Here is a 22233-nt window from a genome sequence, read left to right on the forward strand (position 1 = left end):
AATTGACGTTTCTATATTAAATATTACAACGTCCCTCGTCAGGCCTACGTTACGACAACTCGACTCGTGTTGCCATGCCGTAAAACAGTGCGTGCGACCTGCCAGTAGAGAAGACAGAAGGCCTAAAAGCTTATAAATGTATAGACGATGAAAGTAGGGTTGACGAAGCACACTTTCTATTTATAGGCAGTATTAAAGTATTTTTCACAATGATCATAGAAAATGTGGAAGCTTTCAAGTCGTGGCTGGCAAAACTCCTGGAGCCGATGTGAGTATTGAATTGAAATGACATTTAGCTCGCATGCTACGTTAGCTGGCGAGCCTGACCAGGGCAACATTGGAGCCGTGCTATAATCAGGGCCTTTGGAGGAAGAGAGCAGCTGTAATCCTTGCTCACTTAGCTCAGGAAATCCACGTTTAGCGTGCCTCATTTGGGTTAATTGTATATGTTTTTCACTAAAATTTTGTAATAATTTGGTGTTAGATTTGGAGCACAAACTGTATCTTTATCACGACTCTGTAGGATATTATTAAGCTTCAAGACAAGACCTATAACTTGTGGTTATTTTTCTACTTGTGGCTGCAGTACAAGCTAGCTGCAGTCCGCTTTTAGCTAGTAACTTGACTTTTTGAGTTACCATAGTTACACAATCGAGTGTTATGTGTTTGTATGTACGCAGACGTTTTAAGGGTTTTTAGAAACGAAATGAACCTAGTTGGTTACTTTAGTCACCATTGCTACGGTTTGATGTTTTTTTTTAATGTCTCTATGGAAACGGATGTTTCTAAAAATTTGAATAATTGGAAGTCAGTGGTGATGAATATAAAATTGTGAATCTGCGACCTTCATTCACTTGTAGCTTGATCATAGTTCTGTGGCGTCCCGAATGTTTTCAAGTTGTTTGCGTTGAATTTTATGATTAAGTACAATGGTTTTTCAAAGTCTTTGCCCAGTGATCTGTGTTGCTTCCTGCTACAAACGTTCACTTACGATAAAAATCTATCTGGTTAACGAAGTATGGATTTTTACATATGCATTTCACAACATAATTGTTTCTATAAAAAAAAAAGTGCATTGAAGAAAGCAACTACTTCTGCTTGTGTTTACTTGAGTCAATGGTATCACAAGAAGAACCGGAGCTAATCAACTGTAAATACAAGTAAACGAACTAACTCGGTTTTTTCCATTCCCACAATATTTGCACCTCTGCTCTTGAGCTTTAATATCTTGATCTCTAACATCTTGATCAGATGTGGTCTCAAAACGGAGTAAAAGTTCATCCAGCTGACCAAATACATGACTGGCATAAAAGTTGGAAAGTATGAATAACTGATATTATATATGGCCGTATACATGTTGTTTCAAATCAGTTCTTTTTTATTTGCAATATTGCAATAATTAAAATTGCAATGAAATTTGTGACTTGAGCTGAAATTCTTTGATAATGAAATTCAGATCTCACAGTCCTACTCCTCTCCATAAATCGTTTCCACATTTGTCTTTAATTTTTGTTAATTCCATGAAGTGTTCTTACATATGACTTGAAAATGTTGCTGCAGCGGTACACCATACAGATAAATACCTTTTAAAGGAGCTTCATATGTATTTAAATAAAGAAAACAACATTTAATTTGAAGGGGGTCATTCAGTATGTTTTTAGTTGTTGGATTTTGAATTGAGAAAGAAGTGAACAATTAATAATTAATGTAAATTAATTGCCCATTAATTTAGATTTACAGGTGACTGTACATGACTCTAAAATAAGTTATGCTTAACAATTTTGATGTCAAAAATGATCTGAAAAGAAACAAAAATGTATTTGTTTTTTTTTTAAGTAGTTTTTATTTTTTTTTTTTTACCTGTAAGGATAACAGAAAAAAAAAAAAACATCAAGTTGTTTTTGGTTTGATGCTTTGGGGTTCATGGAAACACTGATAGTTCTTAATATTTGTTTTAGTGTGTTGGCCAACAGTTTTTTGTGTGAGTTTGGAAAGTTTAAACTAAACCGCTGTGAGTCAAGATGCTTCGGGTCTGTTTGTACTTGATGTGTAGGTGGAGTGTATTTTGGACCCTTTCTTTAAACTGTTTTAAAGTGTAATCTTGTTAACCCCTTAACCCTTACTCCTGGAAAATACAATGGAAAAACAGCACACGAGCATTTTTAGACTTTTTGAATAAAAATTACATCCCTTCTGACTTGCAGATGTGATGCTGATCCTGCTGCATTGGCCAACTATGTAGTGGCTCTTGTGAAGAAAGACAAACCAGAGAAGGAGCTGAAAGCGCTTTGTGCTGACCAGCTTGATGTCTTCTTACAAAAGGGTAAGAAGTTTGCATAAAACTTAAGTTAGCTGATTGGACGCAGAAAGACCTTCTTTTCCTGTTTAAAAAATGTGTGTTGCTTTCTCGGTTAGCTGAAATGGGAGGAAATAAAAAACCTAAAAACAATTAGTTTAGTCTTGCATCCCTTGTTATCCCCTGCTCTGTTTGGGTCTGTTTGTAGTTGATCAAGTACACATCAAGTAGTGACTGATGTATAATCAATTAAATGTTGATTATAAAAGAATGGCATGCTCCCTTTTCAGAGGTATTAGTTTTCCATAAAACACAAAATTAACTTAAAGCTAAAATGACATCATAGAATCTGCAATTTGTTGCGTTTATGGACTAAAGAAGTGAAAGTTCTCATGTTTTGATGCATTTGACAGACAGGCAGAGAAATAAGAGTTTCCCTTATTTGACCTTCCAATCAAAGGAAAATTTCACTTATTTAGCCACCACATGGCTAAATATATTTGGGTCACTTTGAAAATGTGGGTTATTTAAAACAATAATAATTCCAACATATTGCTTGGGAGAGTTTTGATAAATTTGCTCATCCAGAAAGACATGTCAAGTGATTTACACTAAAAAACTCAAATATTTTTACCCACTTCATGCAAAATTAGTATTTGAAAAAGTTCTATCTATCTCACAAGGTTAAATGGGTTACATATTAAACACAGCATTGTTTCAGATTATCTCCAGAGTGATTTGTTGTAAGCCTTGTAAGACATGATAAGAGTAATTTGCATCAGTAATGGATAGTCAAACTTAGCTGTTCAGGGAGCGAGAAATTTGCATGCTTCAAAATGGCATCATGTAAATAAACCATAACGTTTCCAAGCTGAGTTAGCTTATCTCCCCTATGGCCTCTAGAGGGAGACAGTGCTGTAAATGTTTGATTTTACTTTCTTTGTTTTTTTGTATCACTCACATGACTTGTTATATCCAAACACTATTATTTTCAGAAAGTATGCTGAAGTTTGCTAATTGATGCTAGTTGTTTTGTTCTTTGAGAACATATAAGACACATTTATTTACTGCATCACAAATGGTAAAAACAAAAATAATATATTTGAGTTTGTTTATATCGTATAACATTACAGATATTCACCTATTGCTTCTCTAGTGGCTGAAAAACATCTAGGATTTTTTTGTACTTCATGTATTTACATATTCACATTGTTTTTGTACTATATGACACTGTAGTGTATTATACTGGGCTATACTGGGCTAAACATAGAAAGCATAGAATAAAATGAATGGTTTCTAACAAGACAATAGGCATATCATCAATGAAGACTATTATTCAGTCCAACTATAAAACAAGCCACACATCTAACAAAATAAAAACATGTCCATTGCTTTAAATTTGCTTGTCTAGAAACCGTAGGATTTGTAGATAAACTTTTTGAGTCGTTGACGACGAAGAGCTACCTGGGGACCCCTGCTGCCAAGGAGGGTCCAAAAGAGGAGGTGAAACCAGCTACTCTCAAGGCTGATGTTGTTGAGGTAAGAACAGTGGACAAGGACACATTTCCAAGATGAGTTTAAAGAGCTATAAAGAGCAAGCTACCTTTTCTTTTTAATATTTACATCAAAACAAATTTATATTTGAAATGTTGATCTTTTGAAATCTCTTCCTGTGTGACATAATCATTGTTTCCCTGAAGGCTGAAACTCCAGAGGAAGAGAGAGAAAACAGACGCAGGAGAAGTCCCCTGAGAAACCGCGCTGACTTCAACGAATCCAGGCAAGGCTGTGGCTTCAACTGTATTATTCATATGTTGTTATATTTCTATGGCTACTTAAGAGCCTGATGGATGTAGAGAGGTGTGTTATTGTACTTAACATCTGCAAAACATATTGACAGTCTCTTTGACATAAATGCCTGGTTGCCCCCTCCACCCCCCGACCCCTCCCCCCCTTTGCGACAGGCCTAAATAACACATTTCTGTAGTAGAAATCCCTATTGTGACTTTTACATTTATATAAACCTCCCTTAAAGTTTTCATTTCTGAAAATAAAGTTTTAAGAAGTGAATACTAAATTGAAACATTTTAACTGGATTGAGACCAAGAACAGATTAATCTTAGATGGAAGGATGACATTGTAATTTATTGAAATGCCCGGTAACACTTTATTTGAAGGGGGTTGAATAAGACTGACATGACCTGTCATAAACATGACATAACACATGTCATGAACATGAACAAGCCTTCATGAATATTTATGACTGTTGTCATAAAGCGTCATTCGGTAAATTATGACACTTTTAATACAAAGTTGACATTATTCAAAATGTCTTTGTTATGACAACTTGACATTAACCAAGAAATCATTACTGATATTAATTTGTTATAAAAGTATTACTGATTGCACTTCAAAAATTAGGTAACTTTATGTTATTAAAGGTAAAGTTTAAACAGTAATGACGAATGACGCTTTATGACAACAGTCATAAATATTCATGAAGGCTTGTTCATGTTCATGACAGGTGTTATGTTATGTTTATGAAAGTGTCATGTCAGTCTTATTCAACCCCCTTCAAATAAAGTGTTACCAAATGCCCCTTCAGCCCGTTTTGATAAAGGTATTAAGACTTTTATCAAAAGTCTTTCCTTTTGGCAAATTGCTCAGCTAGCTGTTTCATTCAAACACATTCCCTCTAATAAACCCTGCAGGAGCCGCGAAGACAGGAGGCGAGATGAGCGCAAACGCCGAGACTTCGAGCGGCACAGCAAAGCCGGCGAAGCCCACCGCGAGCGAGAGCGCCACGAGCGGCGCAGAGGCAGCCCCCGGGGGAGGAGCTACAGCCGGAGCCGCAGCCGGAGCAGGAGCGGCAGCCGAGGGAAGAGCAGGGACCGGGAGCACAGAGGAGGCAGAGGTGAGAGAGGAACAGAGCCAGTGTTCCCACACAAGCCCAGATAAAGTCACAGGGGACCAGACCCAGGTGTGCAGCAGCTCTTTAACTGTGCATCAGTAATGTAGAAGAGCTGCCAGGAGCATCCTGGAGCTGAGCTGGTTTGGACTGTTTAGAGAAGATCGAATGTAACGGATTGTATTGTTTTTAGTTGCGTTGTCGAGACTTAACAGGACAATGTGGACAACTTTGCAGACACATCACCGGGGATTCCATAACATGGGCTGGAATTGGATAAATTACCCACGAGGTTAAGCTTGTGCATTACGAGAAGTTGCTGTTTTTAAAATGGCACTTTAAACTCTTCAGTCTTAGATTAGGTTTATCAATAGATTTTTCTAATGTTTCTTCTTGTTTTTAACAGATTTCAAGTCAAAGTTTGAGGTGGAAAGAAAGGACAATGATGGATACAACACTTCACAAACATCCGGCCCCCAGCAGCAGCATCCACCGCCTCTGCTGCCCCTGCCCACCCCTCCACATCCCTTCTCCTCTGCTACCTCGTCTGCTGGAGTTGGAGGGGTTCCTGTCGTGACTCCGGCTCACCTGCCCGACAGCACTACAGACAGCTGGTCCAGCTACTACATCGCTCAGCGGCAAGATGGCGTTGGAAAGCCCTTTGGTGGCAAGAATACTCCGCTCAAGCAGCGATGCAGGGACTATGATGGTAGGAGCTGAGTTTATGTTTTTGTAAAAAAAGGGGAAGCACAGTTGAAGGTCTTAGAAAAGTTTAGCTGTACTAGGGTTGGTATAAAGCTGGCGTTTCACTTTCCCTCAAGGGTTCAGGCCCTTGTTGAGTCTCTTTACTAATGACCACTGTTTAGCACACTGTCCTTTGTCCCCAGTGGGTGGTAGCACAGCGCTAGGCCTTCTCTGCACACACAGGAGAGTTTAAACTTAACCCTCCGTCCCTGCAGCTCTCTGCTGTCACAGCACTCAAACAGCCACTGGAGACCTGCTGCTTTAATGAGGCTGTGGGGTAAACGCACACTGGATGTGTTCACCTACCTTTTGTCCTCAGCATTTGCTTTTTGTTTAGTCACCTTGGTCAGTGTTGATGCTCTTGTGGTGGATTTTAAATTTGGAACTGAACCTCTTGGGATTGACTTATGTTTTTGTGTCTGTTTTGCTCAAACAGAGAAAGGATTCTGCGTCCTTGGTGACATGTGTCCCTTCGACCACGGCAGCGACCCTCTCATCGTTGATGACGTCACCCTGCCCAAAATGATTCCTTTTCCGCCTCCTCCCGTCATGCCTCCTGCCGGCATGCCCATGCCCCCCATCACTGAGCCGCCCCCCTCACTCAGGATGCCAGCGATGCCCCCCTACGCCCAGCCACCACCACCAGGTGTCTTCCCAATGACAGGTGAGTTTTTGTGACACTTATTTTGTATCTATTTTTTTTTGTCTCCTCCTTTGACATTTCTTTTTTTTTTTATCATGTGTCTTCTAAAAACAGTTTCTTTGTGTTTACCCCATTGCTCTCTCTACCCTGGTATAACTAATCATCCTGGCTCATCAGAATTCAGTTGTAGTAATTTGATGAGCCTAAAATGCCTCTTAACACCTGAAGTTACACTCAATGCAGTTAGCAGCTTCACGTGTAAATAAACTTTAGTCACATGTCGGTGTGTGCTGTCAGCTGAGGATCCACTATGGGAAACTCTGGATGTTTCCTTATTGTCTCAGATGCATTCAGTCACTTGATCTACGTTATTATTCCAGGGTTTCTACTCAGTTTGGAAGAGTCTGGAAATGTCTGGAATTTGGTCTTATGTATAAATAATAGTATGTCCTCAGGATGAATGTTGGAGCCAAGATGTGAACAAAATCTTTTAGACTTTTCTGAGTTCTGATAGATTTTTGGGTCAGCTCTATGCTCTCACTTATTGGTTGTGGTTGCTACTTTTCATGGGTCTTCTACTCTTTAGGTTTTGGCCCAAATATTTAGGAATCTTTTAAAACTTTAAAGAGATTATACCTCATATTTCTATAGATGTTTTTCCATTTGTCTGTGTAAATTTTATGTAAAAACTATTGGAATGCCAATATTTCTTGGTTTTTGTATAGAGTGAATTAATTTTTCAGTGTAGAAAACAACCTCATACACTGTTGTACATGTGATACATCTGAGACATTGGATTGGACCTTTGTCTCCCCAGGACCCCCACTGATAGCTACCAGTGGGATCGATACCCCCAACCATCAATCTGCAATCACTTCTTCTCCCCCCATTGGACCACCTGGAGTGGGGCTCCCATCTACTCTTCCTCCTCCTCCTCCTGCTCCTTCTCAGCCTCCTTCCTCGTCCTCATCTGTGTCTCTGCGGCCCCAATATGTCCAGTCTGAATGTAAGCAGAAATGCTTTTCCTATTCAGATTGGGACCATGTGGCTTTTTGTTTCAGTTTCTGTTCTTTATTTCTCTTCATTTTCTTTATATTGACTTTTCTGTTCACACAGTAGGTTTTTCTGCTGACTAAGTGATGTTTTACACACTATGGGGATTTTGGTTATTTAATTATATTGTGGATGAGCTTCTTTGCATGGTCTTTGAGTGTTGCAGTATCCCTTGCTGGCCATTAGGTGGTGGTGTTTATTAATCTTAAAGACAAGTATTTCTAATGTGACAGTTTGCAGCTTCCATAATTCAGATTCTTGATAGTTGTATAAAATATATTTTTTTCTGTTCCAGTTGAACTTATTTGCTTTCAGATCTCTTGTTTTAATTCTACCACATTAAGCTGCAGCTCACACTAATAATCTTTAGCATTTTGCTATAAATACTTTTCTCTTGTTTTATATGTAGGTGTTTCTTAAGAACTTGGGCATATATGGAAGCTCCAGCTTTACTTTAGGTTTTAGTAAATAAAATATTTTAATCTTCATTACTTCCATTTTGTAAGTTCATGTTTATCTCTTTTTAGATAACTATGATCCGGAAGGCTACAACCCAGAATCTCCAGGACTGACGGCTGCGGGTCGTAATACTTATCGGCAGTTTATTCCCCGAGTCCAGACCCAACGCTCCAACCTCATCGGCCTCACCTCCAGCGAAGGACAAGGATCCAGAGGTAACAGCTGTGGTCTGTATCAGATGACCCAGTCTTCAGAAAATCAAGTTTATTCCACGCCGTCCACATAAATCCTAAAACATTATTACTGTGTCTCCAACACAATAAAGATGAAATGCAGTCAATATGACATCTTTTGATTCATCACTTTTTAACTAAAAAGCATGTTTTGTCTTTCTATTTCCTCTTCTAGCTGCCAACATAGTGATCCAAATAGAGCCAGCATCTGCATCCAACTCTCCTGGAAACAATGTGTCTCGCTTCAACACTGAACAGGACAGCAGGAAGAGGACGATGGGAGCCAGTTTAGCCGATGTTCCAGCAGCTAAAAAACCCTGGATGGAGAAGTAAGGAGTCACAGATTCACGCAAACATGAAGAAAATATAGAATAACAGAATAAGATAAACACAGAAGCCATATTTTCCCTACATATGAAAGGTTTATTTAAAAAAATACTATTTTTAAGATAAAACCTGGGACAATTTAATCATAGTGTTTGTAAAGTCTAAAGCATAAATCAAACATTGTAAAAGGTTTTCTCATTAGTTTGAATTCCTAGTTATTGTTATTTTTATTTCTTGAATATTGCATTGGATCATATGGATGTTAAATATGTTAGAAAAACAAACATGCTGTCATAGGATACCCATGTTTTTTCACATGAATGTACTTCTAGTATTTAATTGCAGATGCTGCACTTTGATGTATATTATAACTTTATTATAGAGCGTAAACTGTAATCTTGATTTTAATCTTATTTTAAACTATGTCATTCTTCACTGTTAAATATAAAATACATTTCTGTGTAATTAATGAATTTGGAACAGAAAAGAGAGAAAACTAATACATACAATCTGTCTACAATGAGTTTTTTTTAATATTTTTAAATTTTCTTGAGGTATATTTGTTCTTTTGGTCAAAAAGTCAGCTCTAAAACCAAGTTATTTCTAAAATTAATGTCACTGTATATGTTGCAATTTTTCTGTTGTTTCAGGCCAGATTTTGCTGGTCAAGGTAAGAATATTTTTCCAAAGAGAAACCACTACGTGAACACGAAGCTGGAGGTGCGCAAGATCCCACGGGAGCTGAATAACATCACCAAGCTCAACGAGCATTTCAGCAAGTTTGGAACCATCGTCAATATACAGGTGCAGTATTTATTGGATGCAATAAAGCGGATGAAAAGTGATAAAGATTAGAGCAATAGAGAACTTTATGTCCTGCTGACCAGTTCACTTTCACTCTCTCCCCAGGTTGTGTTTGGCGGCGACCCAGAAGCCGCTCTGATCCAGTACACAAAGAACGAAGAGGCCAGACGGGCCATATCCAGCATCGAGGCCGTCCTCAACAACCGCTTCATCCGTGTGTACTGGCACCGGGAGCCCAGCACCAACACCGCTGGTCAGGAGCCCACCTCAGGGAGCCAGGGGATCGGGTCGGTGCCAGGCCAAGGCCTGCCGCACGGCAACATGCATAAGGTTAGCTTAAAGAGCTAACACTAAAGAATCAAAAACTTTCATCTCAAAAGGAGAGACACAGAGCCTTATGTACAAAATAGATGTTTATACAGCTAAAGTTCTGCCATAAACAGCAGTCTGTGTGAAGATTCCTACTGTTGGTCTGAGATTTCCAAAAGATGGCCAACATTTCCAGGATGATCCCTAACAGACCGAGGTTGAAATGTTTTTTTTTTTTTTTTTTTCACTTGCTGAAGAAACATTTATGTGCTGGAAAAGAGTCTCATGTTTTGTTCTTAGGCCTGTTTAAAAACAGCGACACCTGGCGGCCAAATAAAGCCAAAACAGTTCAGCAAATGAAGCCGAACTCCTGGCAGTGGAAATTAAAAATTCAGACTATGTTATTTTAACCTGCTGCTGATTTGGTCAAATGATCATACATTTGATGTTTAGCATCACTTACATAAGTGATGCTAAACTGAGTTAAACATTTTTTTCCAGAAATGCCTTTATATGTATGCACACACACGTTGGCCAACATGCACGTGTACTTTGCAAAACATTGCAGACTGGAACAATGAAACGATTCATAACATTTCAAAGTGAAGCTTTAAATGCTATTGATTTACTGATGGTGCTGTTTTGAGAGAAGCTGCAGCAAGGCAGAGTGGTGCCAACGCTGAAGCCTCGGTATCATTATTTTTAAGAATGACACTCATACTGAAAATGTCGTAAGTCTTCTTACCTTAGAAACAACTTCCATGTCAAAGACTTCTGATTCTTCAACTCAGGAAAGTGTACAAATGCTTCTTTCTCTGATAGACAGTTCATATCTGCCCACAGAAAACTGTCACAGATTTCAGTTTGCAAACAGTCAAGAAAACCTCAGCAAACTCTGCTGATCAAGCTAATAGTCATCCAATTTCAGGTCGCCAGTTGATTTCTCTTTGAATTTCTCAACATTTTTAATTTTCTTTCTTTCTTTTTTTTGCCTTTTTCTTAATGTTTCTGCAGGGGATTAAACAACACAGTCCAGGTGCCTATGTGCTGAACAAGACTGTACCCAAGCATCACCTGAATGCAGCACCTGGAACCACAATCGCAACAAAGACGAACGGCATGAATCCAAACCCTGACGCTCTCACTGTACGCCTTTATTCTCCTCATCTGTTTACAAAAATAAGTTTGCTGATGTTTTTTTTGTGTAAAGATATATAATTTAACTAATGATGCAGCTTTAAATGGTTGTACTGAGCCACAGTGGTACTCTGGACATCAGACATCATGAAGCTTTGCATGTAAACCCTCAAGGAGCTAAATTAAAAAGTTTTTATGTCTTTAATATTTTTAGAACATGTCATCTTCTGCACAATTTTAAGCTTCATTAAGCTCCTTGCGAGCCATTTTTTAGGATTGCATTCCAAGCTGGTGGTTCCAGGGAATGCCTTTCTACTGTGACGTAAAGTTTACAGCCGTGTGTATTCCTGTGGTGATGACCTACATGGTTCTGTTTCTTTTTCCTCTTCTTCTTGTGACATGCAGGTGGCACCAAACACCCAGAAAGGCCCCTACACACCCACAGCTGCCAAATCCTCCTCAAAGAGCCTTGGGAAAACGGGAAAAGTCCTGGAAGTGCAGGAAGCTATTAAAAAGAAGCAAGTAAGTAGCATAAATATTTTTTATTTGCTAACATATTCCAGAATAGATGCAAAAGATCAAGTATTTTGTTGTGAAATATTTTTTTACTGATAGCTAGTAGTGTGCTAAGGGCTTGTTTTCTGTTGTAGGAGGCGATGAAACTCCAGCAAGACATGAGGAAAAAGAAACAGGAGATGCTGAAGACGCAGATCGAGTGTCAGAAAGTAACATGGCCTCTTTTGTTTTCTCTCCACTGAGTTTTGACACGACCTTTGCTCTAAGGTTTTCTCTTGCCTTGTGTTCTTGATTGCTTTCAATTCATTTTCCTCTTACTGCTTCTCCTTAAGGCTTTGATCAACCGCTTGGAGAAAAACCGAGCGATGAAGCCCGAGGAGCGGGCCAACATCATGAAAACCCTCAAGGAGCTAACAGAGAAGATTACCCAGCTGCAGAATGAAATGAACCCCACCTCTCAGGTCTCAAGTGGCAAAACCAACCACAGCCAACCTAAGACTAAAACTGATGTAAGTTTAGAAATACATGTCTATGCTGTACAAATATTTTTAAGTTTTAAGCTCTACTAAATAAGTAGTGGTACTTTGGTAATCCTTAAAATCTCTTTTCTTTTTCTTCCGTTGATTTACTTTATGGAGTAAACGACCAGATAATCAGGGTGTTTTTATATGTCTTGGTTTTCTTCTCAGGCCCAGAAGGAGCTGCTCGATGCTGAATTAGACTTTCATAAAAAAATTAGCTCTGGAGAAGACACAACAGACCTTAAGAGAAAACTTGTGGAGCTACGGGTGGAGGTACAAAAACTACACTGACATCATTTTCTAAACACAGTCCTAAAAGTACATTTCAATGCTTAATTTGTTGATATAAATCAACCCTAAAGGAGTAAAAATTAAAATTCATTAATACTAATCTGAACAATCTGAGTGTTGCCCCATATATCTGAAGGTTCCCCAAACAGGGACCACAAACACACACAGACAACATCAGATGTTTTTGGTTTCCGCAAGCTGAATTTGAGGATGTGATTCTGAGAAATGTCAGAGAGGAAGTTTACTGATAAGATTACTTTTTTTTTTTTACTTTTCTCTCCCACACATGCATAAATATGCAACAAAAGTAAATATATAAAGCAAAATCCTAACACAAAATAAATACAAGAGATGGCTTGGTCTTTATTGAGCTCCTCAGCTTCTGTCAGACAAAATAGTTTGGCTTGTGCATGTGAGAAAGACATCATTTGAGTCGGTAATGTGGGTTCAGTTAAAACCTTTGGGGAAAGAGAGAGAAAGCTGTTGGATCAGTATGAGACTGAAGGTGTGATGCTGCAGCATCCCAGTATTGAGACGTAAACCAAAAATTTACATGATCGAATTATTTTTTTACGTAAATAAGAAAAGCAACAGAAAAACTTCTACAGGAGCACAAAACAGATTGCATAATACAGCAACAATAGGGTGCAACATTGATTTTCATCATCTTTCTGATTTGAATAAACTAGCCACAGGGGGAAAAATATGTCTGTATTTGGAGTGATGCTGGTGTAACAAGAAGTAATAAGTCATGCAGTCAGTCTATATGCTGATATAACGAGCCTTCAGTTGGTAGCTTGTAGCTGCTCGTTGGCTGCTTTTAGTTTTCCAACCGCAGTTTTAAAGCAGAGCTCAGTAGATGCAGTTCCACCAGGTGTTTGCTAATTGCTGCTGCCGCTAGTCTGGAGGAGTTGAGTGGGAGAGGGGTGTTCTGTGGTTGGGAGCTGAAGCTCCAAAGCAGAGCTTTAGGGAAATAGGAGCAGGCGTTAAGACACTCCCAAATGGTTGCCATGGGAGATTCAAGGATCCCCATGAATGAGTCAGAGCGACACTCTGGGTAGGTGTTTGATGAGAGAATGATGATATAGCATGATGTAAAGCTAAAACAAAATTACCCCAACGTCCGCCCATTAAAAAAGGTCTGTATTTCAAATATTTTAACAGTTTTGCACACTTGAGTCCCGTGAATTAATTTTGATTGCTGCACTGCTTTAGTGTTTGGTTTTCTGGTGTATATTAAAACAAACAAGCATAAGCAGTTAAACAACAAGAGAGTGTTTCAGACAATTGGGGTGAAAAGTGCCAAGAGTCTGCAAAGCCGGGATCAAATCTGTTCGGTGCTGCTGTCAAAAACCAATTAGTCAGAACATTCTTTGTGTTTGCTGCAACAAATTATTGTTTTCTTTTTACTCATGTTAGTGTTATCAGGTTCCTCTTTGATCATTTTTCCCAGACCATCCACAGTGAGTGTACATCTACATGTACTGTAAATACAGACCCTAATGGGTTTAGTCCCTCAATCAGCACATCATCAACTTGGCTTTAGTTTGCAACACCCTGTGTCCCTCTTCCTTGCTTCATCCCAACAGTCCTTAATTACCTGGTTGTTAAAAATGCATATTCTCTGCCCCCCGTCCCGCCTCATCCATCCAAGCCCAAACCTCTTTCTGCACATTAAACCGCAGCCACTTAAGCAACCCCAGAGGAGCAGCCGCTAACGAAGCCAAATCAGACACAAGTCCTTACACTGATGTGGACCCGTCTCATTAAAGTTTGAGCTGCTGGTCTGTGTCGGAAAATCGTGGAATGACAATTAAAGGCAGAAGTGAGGCAGGAACAAATGGAGAAGAGACGGGCTGTTAGGTTGTGGAGTGGTTAAGAAGTGAGATGACATGTTAAAAATGGAGGAGGGACAACTAATGGTGAAGTGGGAGAGCAGAACGCACATAGGCCCTTCCAAAAGTATTTACACCCCTTAAACCTTTTCTTAAATGCATTTTATTTGAATTTCATGTGCAAAGTGAAATAAGTGCTTAATTGTGAAGTGGAATGAAAATAATTCATACGTTTCTGAAAAGTGTGGCATGCTGCTATCAGGTTTGGACAGAAATAGAAATTTCTTCCCATGTCGCTTTGCTTTGTATAGACACTTGCAGTCAAATCTGACTGACCTGGAGCTATTTAGCTACACATTCTTAATGTTATTTAGTCAACAACTTTAACTAGGCCATTCTAACCACAGTGTTCTTTGAGCAAACCCCTTCTATTGTGTCTCTGGCTCTGTGTTTAAGGCTGTAGTGGAAAATCATGTTTAAACCTCTACAGTTTCATTCCTGATCTGTCTGCTGTTTTTTGTGGTCCTCATGATGCTGTTTGTTTAGGAATATTCTCTGACACATTACTTGCAAATGTTGGGGTGAAGATCCAATTAGGGGTCACAAATCGATCATTGTAGGGTCTTCAGATCCTCTTCAGAAATGAAAGTAAATAATGAGAGATATTTGTTAAACATAATCATGCTACTGGTGTTGGAAAAGATTAACAAACAGTGCTTATGAATAAATGACCTCTGTTTAATAACTTAGTAAAATACTAATCTGATACGATTACCGTGCTTTTTTCCCAATTTAGTTACTTTGTGCCTTGAAGAAAATAAGCAACCAGTCTCTTTCTTTTCTTTAGGCGAAGCGACTCGGTCTCATCATCCCACCACCGGGTCGAGGCAGAGGCCGAGGGAAGATGGCGCCGGATCCCGGGGCGATGCACGCGGGCCGCGGCAGGAGCCGAAGCCGAGAGATGATGACTCGCAGTGGAGTCGTAAACCGCATGGTCGTCGACCACAGGCCCAGAACGCTCGCTATTTTAGGAGTCGCGCAGGAGGAAAAGGAAGAGCTAATGCTTCATTTCACGGTGTGTAATTGCATAATTTCACAGAACTGTCCACAGGAATCGTCTGTAATTGTTGTGCTAAGCTTTTTCTCTTGCTTTCAGAAATTTGGGGAAATTGAAGAACTGCGCTACCAAGATGCCAACACCGTCATCATGACCTTTAAGTCGCGAAGCGAAGCAGAGAATGTAAGCTGCACGCTCCAAATAAGGCCAGATTCTTTGTGCTTTTTATGTTTTTGAAAATAATCAGTGTATTTTGTATTCTAGGCAGCAAATCAGGGAGCTAAGTTCAAAAGTCGCGTTCTGCAGATTTCCTGGTACAAGCCCAAGTCATTGTCTGTTACGTCTGAACCTGAGGCAGAAGAGACTAAAGACGAGGAGAAGGCGGTACGGCACATCACACACACTCAGTTCAGTCCGAGCGTTAGGCTTTGACACACTTTTTCAGAAAAGTTGGTGAACTTTTCTGAAGTTTTAGTTATATTCACAGGTTAGAGTTGGATGTTTTTAGTGCTTGTGAATTTTTCACTGCTGCTCCCAGAGAGGGGGAACCTCTCTGTGCTAAGAGCATTCCAGCCTCTTGAGTAAAACTGCATTAAAATCAGGTGAAATCCTCCTACTATGGTTTCTTTTAGCTGTTTAAGGGTGGATTCTTTACCGTATCACTTTAATGTGTTTGGCTCTTTTTTAAGAAGGGTATTTATTTTATTTTTTTTTTCTGAGGTTCGGTTTGTTTTTTAGGATTAATTTAGCTATCACTACATCTCCTCCAGTCTGCATGCAGTTGGTCTTCTCTGAGCCGTGTCCAGGATCCATGGACACGTTTTTGTCTGAGACAGAATTTGGTTCAAGACTTTTCCAGAACCAAGTGTTGAAAAACAGAGAATGAGTTTAGAAAAAAACATTTGTATTTGTAATCAGTCTTTATCCCATAGTCTGAATGTTACATCTACCCTTCCTTTAATCCTTCTGTTTGTTTTTCCTGACCTTCTGTGTTTCAGTCATTCCTTTCTTCCTTATGACTTGTTATCCTCCATCTTTACTCCTTCTTTTTCACTTTCTTACAGTTTTCCTTTCTACTTTCCGTCCTTCAGTCATGTTTTCTTTTTCTTATTTCTTTGTAATTTGTTCCCACATTTCTTTCTCATTTGTGTCTTTCCTTCCATCTGTCCGCCTCCTCTCTTCCCTCCTTTTAATCCTGACTGTCCATATTCCATCCTTTCATGTCTCCTTCCTCCTTTACCTGCACATATTTTTTCAGTCATTGGTTTCCATTTGTACATTCTTCCTTTTTCCTTTCTTTCATATGTGTTGTTTTTCATTTTTTGTAACTTTTTTGTGTCCTTCCATGCCTCCTTATGTTCTTTCCTTAAGCCATTTTCTTAATTTCCCTTTGCTTTATCTACAAAGCAAAGGAACATAAGGTTCTCAAAAGAACTGTAAAGTTCTTTGATTGAAACTTTACAGTTTGTGTGAAGTGTCTCTCAAAGTGAGATGCTACATTTCTAAAATATGTTAAAACCAGAACAACATAAAGATGCTTACTTGGTGTGTTTTGATCTGAACAGAAGGAAGCAAGCTCGTATCTCCCAGGAAACGAAGAGGGGAGGGAGGACGAGGAAGAGGAGGAAGATGACGATGAAGACGACGAGAATGAGAGCCGGTCTTGGAGACGATAAGGAGGCCGATGTGTCCCTGCATGCCCTCCAGTGGATTCAGTTCTTTTTTATTATTTTTGCCCTGCATACAAGGAAACAGTTTTTTTTATTTACATTAATTTTAGATTTGAGTTAAAGGAAAACATATTTTCTTTGTGAAAAACAAATAAAAAAAACTTAGAGGGTCATTAGTTTTTGTTTCCCTCGATGAAACATGAACAACATCTCACTTTGCTGAGAGTGATAAATGTTTTGCTCTTATAGATAGAAAAATCTATGTATGTTGTAGTGTGCTTATCAGATGATTAATATCAGTAATGCACAACATTTGTGTCTACTGTGAATAGGTATTTTTATACATACTGTATTTAAGCTTTTTCTCACCAGTTTTTTGTAAGGAAAAAAAAAAAGATGAAACAAAACAATCTCACCCTCAGTTCAGGGACAGCCATTCCATCACCAGTAGAAAGTTCTCTATTGCTTTCAGAGAGAGGTCTGTTTATTTTATTTTTTGTCACCACATCGATGCACTGTGTTGTACCTGGAATGGTTTTCAATTTCACTCTACTCTCAGTGGGGTTTTTTTTTTTCTGGTAGTAATTACCCCCTAAAAAATGTTAAAGATCTTAAGTATTTTTGATTCCATATGTTCGATTTGGCACGCCCAGCACATCCAGGTTCTGTAGAACCGTAAGAGAGAGTGTGCAGGTACTGACGGATCCTGGTGCAGCAGATCAGTGTTCACAAATTACAGTTTCTGTGTCGACTGACAGATTTGTAGCATATATCCCCCGTTTTTCCCTCTTTAGTTTTCTTTCTCTGTGTTTTCCACTCTGTGTGAAAACACATCCACACATTAAGAGAGGGTGGAAAATCCTCACTTGTTGAGCTGGTCGGATCACCTATTTCCAAAATGTGACATCCATAGACAGGTGTTTGAATGTAGAACTGAACATTTTGATTTTATTCTAAAAATATATATATGTGTGTAATTTCTTTGCCTTAAACTATCAGCTCATTGCTGAGTTTTTACAGGATTTGTGATTTACTTTTGTAAATTTTGTAAATGCTTTGAAGAGAAATTACTGTTAACTTTGGATTTTTTTTTTTTTTTTTTCCATTTTTATTGTTTCTCACAAATGACAGGATTGTATATCAGGTAGAAGAGGTCAAGCATGAGTGCACAATGTTGCCTGTGTGTTGAACAGTCCACCCTGTTTGGTTTCCTTCTGCTCCTCATCTAAGTAGAACGTTTGCTCTAAACCAGTTCTCAGAGCCGCTCTGAGTTGTTAAAACACTTTTGAAAGACACTTGAGTCACGCAGCACACCCTAACTTATTTGCATGAGTGCAGCGCTGCCTCACATTGTCAGTGTTCAAAACCTGCTTAGGTGTGCAAGCTTGACAACTGAAGATTCTGCTCCCTGTTTTTGCCTTTTTATAACATACTGTGTTCCAAAGTTATCTGGATGGGCTGAGCTCAGTTTGCTCAAATAAAAGCAAGATGACTTTAAATGCCCCTTCAGCAGATAATTGTTTACACTTTGATAATCAGAACTCAACTCAGTTGAGCATATCCAGAATGAAGCCAAGCTAAAGGTGAGATTAACTTATTAGCAGACATAATTTCCCTTGCTTGTAAATACATTAGCTCCACAACAGTGGCACAACTTAGGAGGCTACGAAACTATTTTAAACACGTTTCAGCCTCAGTGAAGTTTGATAAGAACCTGATGTGTTTCGTTTTAGATCTTTACATTTCACTTTGCCACAAAGAGGTTTAAGTGTTGTGATTTTGGATTTTTTTTTTTTTTTGTCTTCTCTCATTTGAGTAAACAGATTCTGAGCATCTCCCAGTTTTTGTACAGTCTTCTGTAATGCTACTATCACCCAATAGTGTACAAAATGTAAAATGTTTATTGGATAATAGTTTTGGATTTGTTACTGTTTATATTTGCAGGATGTGTGTGTATTTTCTTCATGTATTTTATTTGTATAAATGGATTTATAATTTACTAGCATGTTTGCTTTTGCCAATAAAGACGAAGGAATGGGGTGCTTGTAAAATGATAAAAAAAAAAGAAATATAAATCATTGGATTTGGAAAAGAAAAAAGTAAGTTAAAGAAAATTGAGCAAAAAGATGAGAATATTGGCTGTGGGGAGAAAAAAGATGCAAGCAAAAGCATTCCAGAAAACATTACCTTTAAAATAATGTGTGGTCTCCTTCATTGTATTTTTTTTATTTTATTGCTTCCCATGCTTCAATTGAGCATCATCGCCCAAGTATTGATGTGCTTCTACTTTGTCAGACATATTTTAAACTTATTGATAAAATTGGTGAAGTTCTAATGCGTTTTAGCCTCAATGCTAAAACACATTAGAAAAAGTGACATTCTATTCAAAATCTATCTACAGAAAGTGAGAAAAAAATGGATTCTTCCAAGTTTTTTATTACAAAATCAAGCTTTTACTGAAAATGCTGGAGAATTTATCATTGCTCTGAAGCACTGAACTCATGTTTACCTGTAGAACCACTTCTTAAACACCCATTACATCTTCAGCATAGGGCAGCATGATGTTTTGTAATATTTAGTATATTTTTTATATTGTAAAACCATCCTAAATATTAATGTTAGTGTCTGAATATAAGTTGCATGCACTAACTTTGACAAGGAAAAAAGCGGAGGAACACCTGCTGTCTGTAAGTCCCACATCTCCATGATATAGTTACATAGATATTTTATTTTTATTTTTTTACTTTTTAAATAGAAAATGTACTATAATTACTCTTTCCCAACAGTGCCTGTGAAAAAAGTGGCAGCTCATAGTTTGGAAATGATGGCATTCGAACTGATCCATGACCTCTGTTTAGCAGTAGCTGGAGCCAGCTCTACAGTTTTAAAAAGAAACAAATGATAAAACTTCTCTGTTTAACTCTACCTCTAGAGTTTGCAGATGTGATATGCAGACATTTTACAGTTTAATAAAATGTCTTTAGAAAGTGACTAACTTCTCAGGGATGCAATATTTACCAAACACTGAAAAGAATTGGTATGATGTGCATGTCCTCAATGAGCTGTGCCACACATGAATAAAGTCAAACTGTATTCCTTCTCTGTTCCAGTCATTTGCAAACAGATCGATTTTATGGCAGACAAAACGTAGCATTTTCAGCACCAAGAGCTGAGTTTTTCCAGTCAGAACCAAAGTTTTATCAAACCCTGTCACAACCGTGCCTCTCTGAAGCATGTGTATGTTTGGGTTTATGTTTGGCTGCAATATGTTTGCATGGTGAGAAAAGGTTGCCTGTTTTAATCTGCGTAATGAATGAGAAGATGCCACCATGGTAATGGATGCCTGCCACCATGCTGCTGAATTATTCAGAGTCTGGGGAACTGGAGAGGCGGCTGGCAGGATCAGATGGACCCGATGTGTCATCAGCCCGGCCTCTGTCCACATGGCTCCTCTTTCGGTCCGTCCATCCGGGTCTCTGAGTTTTAACCAGGCAGCCACATGAGAAGTCGGGTAAAGCAGCAGCTCCAGAGAACTGAGCATTCACGTCGAGAGGAGCCAGGCCAAGGCCATCGGGTCAAGGCTCGTCATTAAAGTGCAGGCTTACACAGCACCACAGTCTAAACAATGAACATTTATATTCTTCAGTTTGTTACAGTTTGCATAATAATTACTGTTAGGAAGATGGTTTTTCAAAATAAAAATATCCAAAAAGTGTAAAATGTGTTTTTTATTCAGCCATCTTGAGTGAATAATTCTTTAGAACAGCCTTTGCTGCATTTACAGCTGTGGGGTAATTAAGCAAACTGCTTTGCACATAAGAGGCAGAACTTTTTGAGTCACTCAGTTTGGATGAATGTCTGTAAACACACATGTTCAAGTCTTACTATTGTGTTATATTTAGGTTTAGACTTTGACTGGGACATTCTAACATTTGATATCATGCCATGCAGCCCTGGCTGTATGTTTAGAGTGAAAGTTGAACCTCTGCACCAGTCTAAGGTCTTTTGAAACCTGTAACAGTTGACTTTGAAGGCCATTGTTTATCCTGAATTTTCAGAGGTTTATGAGTAAAGGTGGCTGAGTATAAACACACACCACACCTTCCAGAGTTTGCCTTGTAAAAACTACAAAAAAACATTTATTATTTTCCTTCCTCTTCCTATTCATCTACCACTATTTGATGGGCTATCATAAAATCCTAATAAAATACATTGAAGTTAGTGGATGTAACTGTGGGGTTTGAAAGGAATCACCATTCCTGCTGTACAAGGCCATCTAAAAATTTTATTTTTTTTGTTTGTTTTATTTTATTTTATTTTTTTTGCTGTTGTTTTGTGGGCTTATTTTCGTTAATTTTAATGATTATGGGTGAAACAAGGCCAACACACATGGCTGAAGGGATGTTCAACCACAGGGGTTTGTCCACCCTTAGCCTACGCTGGAGAAAACTGCTTACATGACAATTGTCCAGTAAACATTCACTGAAAGCCTGAATGGAAGCTGTGGGCTATGCAAGGTAACTGCTAAACAAGCTGGCTTTCATAAGGGGTTGTATCACAGCATGTTGATGTTAAGTTGAGTGGAAAACAAGGAATAAAACTGCATCCCTGAGAGGATTTGAAGCAAAGGCCAGACAACATTTTAGTTGAGATTCATAAGTGACATCCTGAAGACCCAGACAGATGTTTCCAGGACAGAGGCTGCAGCTGCAGCCTCTCAGGTGTCCAACCAGACCCGAACCAGAGAAAACAACTGGAGGGTCACATCGGGGCTCGAAGAAAAAGAAGTCTTGCTCAGTGGTCCAAGATTCTCTTTTTAGATGATTTTTTTTTTTTTTTTTCACTTTATTTGAAAATTGAGGTTCAAGAATCCGGAGGAAGAATTGTTACAGTACATGGGAAAACTTTTCAGGGGGCCGACAAAAGAGTGTTAAAAAATCTTTTTTGTAAACTTTTGGAACTGAAGTTTGGGCTTTCAGCAACTGTTAGCCTTAATCATTAAAATTAACAGAAAGAAAAAAAAATTGCACTATATCTCTGTGTAAAATGAATATATTTAATGATAGGTTTTAACTAACTGAATTGAATTGTTGAAAGAAATGAGTTATTTGATAATATTCTAACTTATTGAGAAACTATCAATGGTTTGATGTCCGCGGGTTGTTCTGCTCTGTCCATGGTGCTGAAATGACTAGACTGTATTAGATTCGTCAAATTTTACATCGTCCTCTTCTGATAGATGCTGAAAGAAGAGGATGTTCAGTATATTAACAGAAAAAAAGTCACCAAAAATATTCATATTCTCGTCTATAAACAGTTTTTGAAATAAAATATGTTAGTGATTTTGACCAGCAATATGTTTGAGTCCACAGACCTCCTCAACCTGTAAGTTGAGCAAAGGAGCAGGTGGGAGGGAGGAGGAGGAGGAGG

General features: G+C 38.6%; 1 protein-coding gene across 1 annotated transcript; it reads left to right on the forward strand.

Annotated features, from left to right (window-relative positions):
- The first annotated feature begins 57 nt into the window (after nt 1-57).
- On the forward strand, nt 58-17906 carry rbm27 (RNA binding motif protein 27). Its single transcript, XM_015036776.1, has 21 exons — nt 58-268; nt 2205-2323; nt 3708-3835; nt 3997-4076; nt 5008-5210; nt 5611-5913; nt 6385-6612; nt 7409-7597; nt 8172-8318; nt 8512-8665; nt 9314-9467; nt 9573-9797; nt 10791-10922; nt 11319-11435; nt 11564-11638; nt 11762-11938; nt 12119-12223; nt 14924-15151; nt 15233-15316; nt 15398-15517; nt 16699-17906. The coding sequence occupies exons 1-21, from the start codon at nt 210-212 to the stop codon at nt 16807-16809; spliced, it is 3138 nt and encodes a 1045-aa protein (XP_014892262.1). The 5' UTR covers nt 58-209; the 3' UTR covers nt 16810-17906.
- Nucleotides 17907-22233: the final 4327 nt, after the last annotated feature.

Source organism: Poecilia latipinna, unplaced genomic scaffold, assembly GCF_001443285.1.
Source record: "Poecilia latipinna isolate Pla-1442-1.1 unplaced genomic scaffold, P_latipinna-1.0 Scaffold380, whole genome shotgun sequence".
NCBI lineage: Eukaryota > Metazoa > Chordata > Actinopteri > Cyprinodontiformes > Poeciliidae > Poecilia > Poecilia latipinna.

Bases quoted from the DNA above. Each gene is read 5' to 3' on its own strand.
- rbm27 (XM_015036776.1), top strand. From the start codon at position 210: ATGATCATAGAAAATGTGGAAGCTTTCAAGTCGTGGCTGGCAAAACTC. The intron at 3,836-3,996 runs GTAAGAACAGTG...GTTTCCCTGAAG, and splicing joins TCAAGGCTGATGTTGTTGAG to GCTGAAACTCCAGAGGAAGA. The intron at 5,211-5,610 runs GTGAGAGAGGAA...TGTTTTTAACAG, and splicing joins GGAGCACAGAGGAGGCAGAG to ATTTCAAGTCAAAGTTTGAG.